This window comes from Anomalospiza imberbis, chromosome 13 (genome assembly GCF_031753505.1).
Source record: "Anomalospiza imberbis isolate Cuckoo-Finch-1a 21T00152 chromosome 13, ASM3175350v1, whole genome shotgun sequence".
Lineage (NCBI taxonomy): Eukaryota > Metazoa > Chordata > Aves > Passeriformes > Viduidae > Anomalospiza > Anomalospiza imberbis.
The window spans coordinates 9,232,303-9,245,806 of record NC_089693.1 but is presented as its reverse complement, the minus strand read 5'-3'; the positions used below and the strand labels follow the sequence as shown (position 1 = coordinate 9,245,806).

The following is a 13,504-nucleotide window of genomic DNA, read 5'->3' as shown; positions in this document are numbered from 1 at the left end:
TGATGTTTTAAAATACAATGTAGGCCATTAACTCAAGAAGAAATTGCTCATCGGCGCGAACTTGCCAAACGAAGGCACGCAGAAAAATTGGCAGCAAGTCAAGGGAATGAGGTGTCAGAAAAAACCCCGAGTGAAAATTCACCTGAAGTAACTGGGAACACTGGTGATACAAAAGGTGTGTGGTACCTGAATACCTGATTTTCTAGGAAAATGTTTAATAGTGTTGCCAAGGAGCACCTTACAGATCTGTGTTGTGAGTCATCCACATGCCAGTCCAAAGTGCAATACAGGGAACCGAACCAAGAGTGAGGAGGGATTTGTAAGAAAGCTGACAGGTCATAAATGGTGAAATAGTTCCATAGATTGGTGTTCCTTAGCCTGAGAATGTGCTTGATCTCAGTACTCTGAGTCATTGAAGGGAGATGATACTTCAAGGAGATGCTCTGCTAAAAACTGAGTCGCTTTCAACACCAAACAGCCAAAACTGGTACAAAAGCAGGATGTGAACAACCAGACTGGATTATGGGTAGCAGCTGTGGGGGTTGGTCTTTTCTCCCAAGTAACAAGTGGTAGGACAAGAGGAAATCTCCGCAGGTTGCGCCAGAGAAGGTTAAGAGGAAAAATTTCTTTACCAGAAGTATAAAACATTAGAAGGGGCTGCCCAGGTGGTTGAGTCACTGTCATCCCTGGGGATATTTAAAACATGTTACACTAAAGAACATGGGTTTGTAGTGGATTTGGCAGTGCTGGGTTGGACTTCAGGATCTTAAAGGTCTGTTTTAACTGGAACAGTTCTGTGGTTTGTCACATATGACAGTATAATATATATTTTTTTTTCAGATGATGAAGCAGAAAGTGTTTGTATGCTTAATATATTTTTTTCTGACTGGTTAGGTGAAGAGCAACAGCTCCCTGGTCAAGGAGACAGTGTGACCTCAAAGGCAGTGAAACAGGAAGCAGACAACAAGGAGTATTTCATTGCTTTTGCCAGAGTGTTCAGTGGGGTGGTGAAAAGAGGGCAAAAAATCTTTGTTTTAGGACCAAAATATGATCCTGCTGAGTCTTTGCATAAGGTAAGAGCTGACTGTGAACTGTCGCAGTAACTTGGGATTCTTTTGAAAAAATGATGACTTCTTACACCTGTCTCACTCAAAGGAGAGAAAAAAAGTGCAAGTTAATAATTGCAAAAAGTATCAAAGTAGTTTAGGTAATTGTGCCAATAGCTGATTATGTCTGCAAACTCATTATAAGACATAACACTGTACTTAAAATAGCTTTAAGTACAGTGTTGTATTAGCTAACCATAAATCCAATATGTGTTTATTTCTTAAAAAAAAGTGAAAGAAAAAGCAATTTTTTTAGGGAAGAGAAGGTCCACAATAGTATTGGAAAAAACTGGTTTTAAATGTTTTGAAATTCTGATCGAAGAAGTTAATTACTTTTGAACTTCAAAACATTTGTTTTTTCAGTGATAATGAAAAGTGAGGTGGAAGTAGTACACACCTAAAATTTGCCAAAGAAAGCATTATTTTTTATCTTCTTGGTAACATTCACATGTTTGCTACAAGCCTGGATTTTTGGGAGTGTATGTTAGTTTCTAACATTTGAGGTTTGAGATGAAAATGCTTTGGATTGTGTTTTTAAGCTTTGGAATGCAAGGAGGTTTTGTGGAAGAAGTTTTTATCAGAGCTAAGTGATGAATGTCCACATGCTGGTTTTTGTGCTCTGTGTAGCTGTCATCCCAGTGCTCTGCCACTGATGATCTGCCAACAGTCCCTCACATGACATGCTGCACTTTGGAGAACCTCTACTTACTTATGGGAAGAGAGCTTGAAGATCTTGAGGAAGTGCCTGCAGGAAATGTTCTGGGTAAGAACTAGGATTTAATTTCCTAGAGCCTGAATCCTTATGTCATGTAAAATACACTGAAATTGGTTTAATGTGATTAATAAATAAGAAACCTTAAATCCATGAATATTTCTAAGCATGTTGTATGTGCAAAAAAAGGAAAGCAGTCTAATTCAATTGGGATTTCTGTACACTTTGAATAGGAGAAGAGTACAGATTACATTAGCCTGTTATCTTCAGGTTGGATGATTGCCAGGTAAGCATTGCTGCCAGGAATTGCCAAAGGCAGTAGTAAATTTTCATATTTCATAGATTGCAAGGATTATTTATAATATTTTCCCAACAGTGGAAATTCTTTAATGTGCCTTTATTAGTGATGTGGATGAGTGTCGTTTTATTTATGGGTCTGTTTGAACCCTGGTGCTAAAAATTGCTTCTCTTATGGCTGTGGCAATTTTTTCACTTTCTCTACAGACAAAGTTGTAAAATTCTACCTAATCATTGAGTTATGCTCTTTTGTGCCAGATTCTGAGCTGCTTTGCTCTAGAATGAGTACTGCCTAATTTTTAGAAATTTTTGGTGTATATATACAGTAAATGAAAAATAAGTGTACTCTGTAAGGATTGAAATATTTTAATTTAGGCAGCTAACCATGCTTTGTCTCTTTTATCATGGGTCTAGCATTCAGAACATAAGCAGCTGGTGAATTACTTTTATTTGGAAGCTTAATATTTTTAAATTCTGAATTATGCCTTACTGTAGTGTGATTCTAGTTGACCATTTGCAATATGAAAACAGTGAGTGAGTGTGGCTGAGTGTGAGTGTGTAACTGTGTGATTGTGAGAAAATATATTAAGTATATGGTCTGTTTACTTCAAAAAATTATTAAGAGTTTGGAAAAAAGTAGGGAAACCCATCCCAAAACACTTTGCAGTAAAGATAAAAGCATGTGGTCTTTGTGCACAGCAAACAGTAAATACTCTTGGAACTGCCTCCAGCAGAGAAAAAATATGTTGTGAGGGTTTGTTATGTCTTTGCTGTTACGAGTTGGACCAAATTTTAAGAAAGGTTTTTGTAACCATCAGATTCTACCAGAATTTGTTGGTAGTCTAGTGCTGAAGGCTGCTCTTCAGTGAGGTCTAACTTTTCCATAAAGAAAAGCAATTTACTTGAGTAGTAAGAGTTCTAAATTGTCATATTTAGAAAAATTCATTAGAATTTTAAGATCAGAATTCACAGTCAATCTTAGCCAGACTGTGTTTGGTATTTCATCTTTTATCATCACATCATTGTAAAGTGATCAAACAACACGAATTTTCATTTTTACCTGAAGCATGTAGGCTCAAGTCTGTATGATGGGTTTTTAAACCTAATGCAGTTTTAAAGATTTTTTTAGACTAAAAATATTAAATGCCTTTCTTTTATTTCTCCCATTTCCCTGCAAGGCTGCACTGTTAATTTACATAAATTCAGTAAGCTGTTTAATGATTTGATGATGATTTATCAGACTCAGAAGAACATGCAATGCATTTATATGAAAGGAATGTGTAACAATGGTGATGCAAGACTTTTATTATTCCAGTTAGCAGCAGTGATTTCTGTTTGTGAGGCCATTTGTCTTGCAGCTTTAGTGCACACAGCAGTGATTTCTCTCCAGCCATATAAGGAAATTGCTTGTGGATTATCCAGTAAATTAAGGATGTTTTTCTGAAAGCTCTGTGGTTTCAATCTGTATAATTAAGTTATTGCCATAAGGAATACAAAGTTAATCATAACTGCCTATTTCCACTTTAAGATTCATGTTATAGATTTTTTTCAGATTTTTTCATCAGGGTTTGTGGGTTTTTGCTGTTATTTATTTGTTGTTTCTTACAAGGGAGGATCTGCTTGGTCCTAGTAAGTGGCCTTTTCATCCTTTATGCTGGCTTATGGAAAGGTTTAGTGATCAAAGGCAAAGCTTGATACAGAGGTCATTTTACTGAAGATGGGAAGATTTAATCCCTTATTCCTTCTGCTCAATTAAAAGGAGACTAATATTAATATTTCCTTAAAGTACTACTCTCCTTTTAATTGATGAAAATCTGAGATTGCAAAACATCCCAAGCAGAAAGGGCAGTGAAGCATAGTGTGTTTGAACAGCAAAGCTGTGACAAACAGACTTCAAGAACATCAAGTTGGAAAGAGATACTATGTCCTTGTCTAATGTGTGTAGCCATTGTGGAAACTTTGGGAAGTTATTTTCTGGTATTATTTTGAGTTCCTGGAAGTTAGGAGAGACAAAATGTTTTGCATTGGTTAATTTGTGCTGCAAGTTTGCAGCTGGACTGTTTTGCTGAAAGTATTTGTCAAAAAGCTTTAAGCAGTATGTCATTTTCAAGTAATATGGCAAATACAAAATAGAACCAATTCCATAAATGTGTTTCTAATTCAGAATTTTTCTTTGCAAACTTGTGACTACTGTGCATTTTGTAGGCCCTGAGTAGAAGGTGAAATATGATTGAAATCAAATTTTTTTTGGGGACCGAGGGTAATAAAGTCTTTGTTATAAATCTTCTTTTAAAAATTATTTGTCAGACTATTCTATGAAAATAATAAAATCCTTGTCTTAGACAAATAAACCCAGTTTGTAGAATCTGTAATTTAGAAGGACCGTTGATTTCTCCGGGAAGTAACAAGGTGTATGTGAGCAAAGTGCCCTCTGGGAAGAGAGTACTCTGTTACTTTTCAGCTTTTTATTTGTTACCTTTTTCCCCACCAGCACCTCTGCAAGATGTGGTGTGCCAGCAGACAGGACATTTTACTTTTTAACTGGCGCTGCAAGGGTGTGTTTTGTGCTCCTTTGAATGAACAGAGACCTTGCAGGAGGAGAATCTAGTTACTGAGGCAGCAGAGAAGGTTATACTAGATTAGGCATGTGCCTTGGTGTTCTAAATGGCACTTGTATTGAGTTGGAGCTGCTGAGTGCAAAACATGTGTCATTGCAATGGGCCATGATGGTATCTTCAGGCTGAATTGGGAAAAAATGTTGAAGTACTGGTCCAAAAATCCATCAAGTGCTTTGGTGCAGTGTTTCAGGAATGGCTTGTTTTCCTCTGCCACGTCACATGCCTTTCCAAGGTGTGCAGCTGCTGAATTGGGACCTCCCTGTGGGCATCAGCTCTGAGAGTTCTGGTAGTGAGACCCTGCTCTTGCCAATGGCCCACCTGCATGTCCTGGTGGCAGTGCTGGCTGTCTCTGTGGCACTCTGTCTTGACTTCAGGGCCATGTCAGCTTTGGTATCCGCTTCACTTGGGCTGAGGCCTTGTTGTCTTAACAGAAAGTGCTCTGCTCTCTAGATTCTAACTAGGTATACCAGAACCATGCTTGAATTCCAAATATAGGAGTGCTTCTTGCAGACATTAAATGCAACAGTTATGTGTGCCACCCAAATCCCTATCTCAAAATCAATTGGGTTTTGATTCGAAGACATCTCAGGCACATTTTGTGCTCCCTTTTTAGAAAACTGAATACCCATTGGAAAGAAAGTCCAGTGTCATAGACACAATATATGCTGTTTTGATAATACTGTCCTTCTGGAACTTTTAGGAATGAAATTATACTTAAATATTATTATTATCATTAAATATTATATTCCAAAGACTGCTTGACAGATGTATGTTTTTAGAGACACTGACACTTTGTTTCCATAATATCCATAATATCATCCGTGCAAATAGCAAGCTAACTGTCCAGTGCTCCTTAAAGGCTTTCCTACAGCAAAAACACAACAGAGAAAGGAGCTTGATGTAGACAATCATCTGGCTATCCAGAGGTTTTAGCTTCTTTAGTTTAGTGAGTGTTGTAGTAGCTTAGGTTCTTGCTGGGACGCTTCCCTTGGGAATATCAGTGGCACTGGAGGTTCCTGGTGCCATGCAGACATCTCCAGAGAGGGTGTATTTGACAGGAGGTGAGCGCTGGCTGTAGCCTGAAATCCACTGCTCTCTAATTTGATTATCATAGCTGTTCTTGCTAGTGCTTGGTTTCCCTTCTAAAGAGGAGAATTAGGAATGGTCCAGTTAGAATACATTAATTGATTTAGTTTGGATGTTGTGTGTAAGACCTTCTGTTTGCTAAGTAATGTTGGGATATTGTTTAACAAGCTATAGCAACTGATAATGCAGGTACACAAATAGAAGAATTAACACTACCATAAACAATTCTTCTTTTTCCTTTTTTTTTTATTAATGAAAGTTGTGGGGAAGCAGCACTTACTAGGTCTTTCCATGAAAGAAAAAAATGTTGCTTGTTTACCAGGAGGCAAAACAATAACTTAAATGAAACAGTGTTGAAAGCTCCACAAAAGAGATTATTATATGCAAGTTTTAAATAACTTCAATTATGTTTCTATGTTAAGAATATTTTGTCTAAATTAAAACTCTGTCTCACACCAGTAAGTGTCTTGAACTATTAATAAGTCTGAATTATGGGCAATGCAAGAATATGGGATGGTTGATTTGCTTGTTCCCATGCAAGAATCTTTCTCCCTTTATGTATATAAATACATTTATTTATTTATTTACTTTATCTATTTTCTTGAACCAGTTAAAGAAAAAGAACAATTACAGGAAAAGCATCACTTTGCAACAATTGTTGTGAAATTCTTGTGGTTGAAGACTATAAAAAGAACTGAGTGATCCCCAAAGTGACAAAGGAATAATCATGAGGCAGTATGTGAGGAAAAAGTAATTTGGGCTCATAAGTAAAGATTTAACAAGTGCATGCCCTCCAGATGTACAGAATAATAGCTTCTTTTTTTCTCCCTCCCTTTTTTAAAATTTTTCTTGTTTCTGTCCTATAATTGAAAACAAAATACCCTTTTTGTTCTCTGCAAGAAAGGGGTTGTTGGAGGTAGTGTAAAGAAGTATTTTAAAAAAAGGGAAAAGAGGCAGTGTTTTTTTTTGTGATCCTATCATGCACAGATGAAGGGCTTAGGATTCCCATGCTGGATATTGATTACCATTTCTAAGAAATGTAAACAAGTGCTGGTGTAAAAAACAACACACGTATTTGAAAACACTGGTTTAGATACCTGTTTAAGTGAATAATCATGTGAGACTTTTTTAAAATTGGCTCAGTCTCACATTTTTTCCTGAATGAAATAACCAAAGGATCATTCGGTGATACATTTTTGTTAATTGTAGTGCAATTTATCTCAAGGTATGTTGTGCATGCACACACACAAGTTCAGAATGACATGCATCTGAAATTATTGATCTGTGTGCTGCTTTTTATCCACAAGTACCAGAATAATGGACTTGTGTTTGCTAGTGTACAAAGCCTGGATTTTTCTTAGAGCTGCCTATACAACTATTGAAGTGCTTTTTGTGTCTTGTTGAAGCAAAGCTTTACCCTTGCCACTAGATTTGTAGTGCTTTAGTGTAGGGCTCCTAGGAGGCTGGATGATTTCCTGAATGTTTTCAAATGCATGCAAATGTTTTCAATAGCTATGTGAATATCAAGAGATCTACTAAATTAGGGGCATTTTGTTTTTTAACTTACCAAATGACATTGTTAAAAGCAGCAATCTGGAAGTCCCTCCTGTTGCCAGCTCACTGTCAGACTTCCTACATGACACACTGTTGTGTACCTTGGTGTTTCCATTTCTAAAATGCCAGTTTTCCCATACAGTGTTCTTTCATGTTTTAATTCTTTATAAAGCACTTACAGGATTCTTGACATAGGAACAATGTGGTGCAGGAAATGTGGGTGATGATGGATTCATTCCTCTGGATTTTTTGGTACCTTTCTGAAGATAGGTGCCATAGAACTGCAGTAGCATGAAGAGCTGGTGTGAAGGAGTACAGCTAACCTCATTACAAGGTGTCTAACAAGCATTTTATTCCTTTAGGACTTCATTGAACAATTTAGGAGCTTTTAATAAGCAGCCTCTGTTAAGAGCAAAGAGCAGCTGCAAGCAGCAATGCCATTTTAAAGGCCCAGAATGGCTTTCTAGGCTTGATGCCAGCTAGCAGGCATTGCCACCTTCTGTGAGAGCACTAGGAACAGGCCTGCTGTTCACCAGCCTTGTATTTCTGTGCAAACATTTGGTGGGCTAATTTCACTCTCTGAATCAGTAATGTGATTATTTAAAAAAAATTAAATAAATAAAATCGTCAGCTTGAAGTGATTCCAGCTGCAGGGGCTGTCTCAGCCCAGCCTGCTGTGGTGGTGAACACAGGAGGGCAGTCTTCCTCCAGAATATTACTGAACTTAGCCCAAAATACTGAATGAAACAAAGAAAATTCAAACCTTTGTCTTCCGTTTTGGAATACTTACAGTTTTTATCTCTGCCATCTTATAATGTCTATAATATAGCCTTTAAGGCTAAAAATAGCCTTTTTTAAACTTGTTTTTAGTAATCCAGCGCTGTTGAGGAAAAGGTATATAATTGAATGGATTTTGTTGGTGAATGACATTTGATTTCAATGGACTCTTGCATTTACCTGACACAATAGTATTTATATTATTTTCCTACCCAGTTATTGTTTTATTAATAGTTAAACTGTTGAAAAAAATTGAATATATTCAAGTTGTTTCTTTGAGCTGAAGACATAATAGTTAATCTGTTGCTTGGCCTCTTTCAGAGCTGGAAACTGAAACCATTTTCTTTAACTCTATTTTTGCTGTAGTGGATTTAGTCCCTTTGCAGTTCCTGCTCTTTGCTGTGTGTGCTTCTAACAAGGCCGGCAGAGAAATTTGTATTGTTTAGAGGGCAATGTAACATGACATAGTGCACAGCTAATGAACTAGCACCAAATGAAATCAGAAGTGTATTTTGCTGATCATCTGCTGAGATTCCTTTGCCCTGTTTGCCTTACCATTTCATGTGGTTTGTTTGGGGCCTTTGATTTGACAAACTTTATTGCAAAAGAAATAAGTGATTCATAACCTTGTTTTCAAATCAATATCAAGATATCACTTGAGGAAAAAAAATATGCCATGTCTTGGGGCAGAGTTATAGCACTGACATGTGTCTTTATTAACTCAGCTAAAATTTTTTTGGAAGCATACTTTGAATGGTTAATAGTTTCCTTATAAAGCCCTTTTTGTTTAGTGTTTTTTTGGTGGGTCTTTGTGGTTGGGTTTTGGGGTTTGTTTTTTTTTTTTTTTTGAGAATTTAAATTGCTTTTTGAGTATCTGTCTTTTTTCTGTTTTTCTAACTGAAGCTTATTAAGACTATAAAAGGAAGTCATAGGTGTAGTAATCCTTTGTGAGGAAAAACACTTCTAAAATCTCTAGTGCTTCTGGAATGTTCTCTGCTCTAATTTTTGGGAGTTGATTATGAGATCTTACAAATATTTTTAATCTTGCCACTAATATACAAGGGGTTTATGAATCATATTTAAAAATTTAAACTGTATGAAACTATTTAAGGTAATGTCATAGTATATTCATCTACCAAACAATGCATGTGAATTTGCTCTTGACTCCTGCTGGATTATAATGTCAAAAAATGCAAATGATTAAGTTTTTGAGAAAGGGGAGAATGCCATGAAACATTATGTGTCAGTTTTATAGCAAGTTTTAATTTTTATAATCTGTAAAAACTGAGCTGTTGTGTGAGTGGAAATTAGATTTCTATATAATTTCCTGAATGCGAGGCAAGCACTCCTGATTCTTTGGGGTTTGTATGCAGAGAGCTACTTGCTGCTGCTTGAGGTTTCCCAAATAATACCAGAAGGAAAACTGCCCAGACTTGTTCGGTGTTGGTTGTTTCTGCCTGTGTGCCTGTGGGCAGCAGTGGGACTAGCAAGAATCAAGACAATTTCATAGCACTGCTGCTTGAAGGAGCTGAGCACAGCAGCAGGCGCACGCTCTGCAGCTCTTTAATATAAACACCTAGAAATAGAGTGGGCACAGGGGCTGAGGTGCAGGCAGTTCTGTTTATCACCCCAGCGTTTATTGCAAAAATAAATGATTCTTGGCCATGAGACTCCAGATTTGTCCAATGCCTATTATCACACTGCTGTTCATTGTTCAGAATTCAGGGCCAGTGGTAGAGGGGCCTGACTCCTCTTGTGTCAGAGTGGACAATTGATTTCTGTAGTCCCTGCCCCTGGGCAGGTGTTACTCAGCCTTTCAGTAGCTAACTGGGGCTTTAGGCCACAGTACTACCTGGCTTATCTCCAAATGATCTCCAAATCTTCTCTGAGTGGTTGGATGGGTGTAATTTTGCAAGTCTCTTTAGAATGAAAAGACAGGGATTTCCCCCAGTGTTTCACACCTTACAGTCTTTAAGTCAGCATCAGTGTACTATTTTCAGTCTTTCCCTCTGTGAAAGTGCATATAAAAATAAAGGGAGAACAGTTATCTGCAGAAATAGCCATATTTATTACTTGGCTGATGAACCTCTTTTCCCATACTGTATGAATAGAAGAAGTTAAAGTAGTTAATATAATCTATGTAAAATGGTAAGAGAAATTTTAAGGTGAAGTTTTGGGATTATTTGCTGAGCTCACATCTGCAGTGTTGCATTTGGGATTTTTTACAGCACACTTGAGATGCCTACCTCAGTGATTATTTGGGGAAATGACCTCATATTTTCATTTGAAGAACCTGAATGCTATTGCCCCTCAGTCTGTTTATAAAAATTGCTTGGAGCATGCTTTTTTTCTTTGGTGTGTTGTATTTTTTTAAAGCCAGTATCCTCTTTAAAACTAGAATGTCAGCATTTTTTAGTAGGTGTCTGTAGTGTAGCTGTTTGCTCCATCCTTTCCTCTGATGTGGTTCTAAGGGAAACCATCTAACTTGCCTTGATTGGTGGAAAATCTCTAAAGAGACTTTAGTATCCATTACTAAATGAGGATCTATAATAGAGGAACCACAGTGGCTTCAGTCCTGTACTCAAAGTTAATAGCATTCCATTTCTAAGAAAATCCTGCCTGTTAGTGCAGCTATGAAGTGGTGTATGAAGAGTGGGAAACATCAGTTTGGGACATCAGGACATTAGAGGAAATGTCTGAGAGATTCAGCAAACAGGCCTCATTGAGGAGTTAGTGTTTGAGGCTCAGTTTTTACAAGAGGTGTACATTATCTGATTTAACAATGCTCTGTATTTAGACTATATAATTGAAACTTGTTTCCCCCTGATCAAAATGGCATTAGGGTTTTCTTCCTTCTGAAATAAATATGCTAGAGAATTGCCTTTCCAGAAGTTGTTGCTGTAGAACTCAAACTTTCAGAAACCTGTTTTGAAGGAACGTTTCCTTTATTTAATGTGAGTATGGTTTTCTAAAATTCAAACAGAGCATTCAGTGTCATTTCAGAAAGAGGTGCAAAATAATTGCTTTAAGCACAAATGGGTTTGAAAATACATGCCTTTCTGCATGTAAATTCATGTATAGTCATTCAGACATGAAAAAGACACCATAAGTCAGATCTCTTTAGGAATGTGTCCAATTACCAACGCAGAAAAGAAGTTCTATACTAAAAGGATTTGGGCCTTTGCAGAGTTATTTATGGAAAATACACCTCTCTTGCTACTGTGATGGTGTACATGAATTGAATCCTGAAATCTTTGGAAAGATGTGTGTACTTTTAATGATCTGGCTATTCCTTTATCTGTTTTTGGCAGATAAAGTTCAGTTTCTGTCAGATGAATTAAGTTGCAGCTCCATTGCACAGGTAGTCAATTAATATACGAACAGGTAGTTGTGAAATGTAGACGTTTGTCAGTATCAAGTCGTAGTGTACTTGGGAGCAGGTAACTAAGTAAAATTATAACTGGAATACTGCCTTGTAGGTGTCATTTAGACTGGACTTTTACTCAAGTGTGCAGTTGCAAAGATACAGAAGGCTGTAAAAAATGACATTAAATCACAAAGTTATCCATGTGAATGATCATTGTTTTCTGTATTGTAGAGATGTTTTCCACATGTGTGTTCACCTCAGTTGCTAACACAGCTTCTCTCTCTTGCCAGGCCTCAAATACAGTCCTGCTTCTTTATTCTTTGCAGTCTCAATCACTGTGTTTTTCCCAACACAACCTAAATAACTCAAATAATTGTATTAATGATAGAAAATATTCTCATTCCTGGTGTTTATTACTGCTGAAATTTACCATGTGTAACACTCTGGACAGGGGAGGAGAAACTTGGATCTAGAAGTTAGATTAGTTGTCTCAAAATGTCTCTCTGTGCCCTGAAGTGATGGATAAATAAACATTTTTTTTTCTAGGCAGTGTAGGCTTTGTTAGTTACATCTAGTTTGTCACTGCTTTTGCATAGTTCTTCACTTCTGAGTATTTTCTTTTAAATCTTTCATTTTTCACCTTTAAGACACCAGGAAGTTGCTCTCTGTATGTGTTTTTAGCAATAAAAGATTCACAATTCTCTTTAACAGCTAATATTCTCTGTTTCTGTATAAAATATTTTTTAAGGTTCTGCAAATTTGAAACTTCTTTATGTGGATTTGACTGACTAAGGCTTTTTTCCATCTTTATACTTCAAACAAGTATTCTGTGAACAAAACAGTTCTAAAGTACAAATTGTGGTTTTCTCTTTTTTCACTGAGTTTCAGTTTCTTGAAACATATGTACAACCGTCTGATAAGGATTATATTTTAATTTGTATATTAAATATCTCAATATTCAGGGCATCTGAGTTATGATGATTCCTTGACAAATTAGGGTAATTAGAGAATTGTCATGTAATTTTCCATGTTTCTTTACAGGAACTGGCTATCGGAACCAGTTATCTTGTTTTATTCTTATACTGTTTTCTTACTCCCATCTAATGTGAAGCCAGAGGGCACTGTTTTTCATACAATACAAAACGTGCTGCTATTTCAACTTTGGATGAAGGTCTCTCATGGATTCACAGTACTCTCAGTGTAGTGAAAACTTTGGATTATGGTTTTTAATATACATTTCCTCATGCAGAAAATCTACAAATGTTTTGACTCTAAATTAAATTAATCTCACCGAGTAGTCTGAGAGCCAAAAGTCTGCAATCAGCATGGCTCCTACTTCTTAGCTCAGCTTGGAAAGGTACAGGTTTCAGAGGCAGTGTAGTGTTAAGTAAAGCCACTGCCATGAAAACGTCTTGTTCAGCTTCTTTTTTTTTTTTTTTGACACTTTCTTTGTCCTAAGAAAAGTTACTGTTTTATAGAAAAGGAGCTCCTCTCTGAATGTTTCTTTAACTTTCATGGCTACACTAATTGCCTTCTGCTCAGGTTAATAGCAGGACTGTAGAAATTAGGCTGGACCTCCCTCAGCTGTCTTTGGAGTGTTAACGTGGCTCTGAAATCGACCCTTTTCCCCCTAAGCTCCCAGCCTAAATCTTACTCTTAACCTCTTGTTTTCCCTTTCTATTCCACCTTTCTCTCTGTATTTCTATCTGTTATTCTACCTCTACTTCTAATTTGTATTACCTTAGTTATCCCATGTCAATAAATTAAGACTATATGAGAATATTTTAGTTAACCACAGCCTAAGCAAACGAAAAAGCTCTTCTTTTAACTGGCATTGTTTATGCAAAACCGCTAATCTGTGAGGGCAATTTACTTGAATGTGTTCTAAATTCCTGCTGGAGCACTTCCTAATGTGAAGTGTGAGGGGGAGAGGAGCAGGATTCCTGCTTTCACACCTGGTGTGGAGAAGTGTTCCTCTTACTGTGTA

General features: G+C 36.9%; 1 protein-coding gene across 1 annotated transcript in view; it reads left to right on the top strand.

Annotated features, from left to right (window-relative positions):
- Positions 1–13,504, top strand: part of EFL1 (elongation factor like GTPase 1) — a 64,376-nt gene that overhangs the window by 17,265 nt on the left and 33,607 nt on the right. The window contains exons 12-14 of the mRNA XM_068203799.1: positions 24–175; positions 895–1,073; positions 1,734–1,869. Of these exons, the coding sequence (XP_068059900.1) occupies positions 24–175; positions 895–1,073; positions 1,734–1,869 (467 nt within the window). The remainder of the gene's footprint in view (positions 1–23; positions 176–894; positions 1,074–1,733; positions 1,870–13,504) is intronic.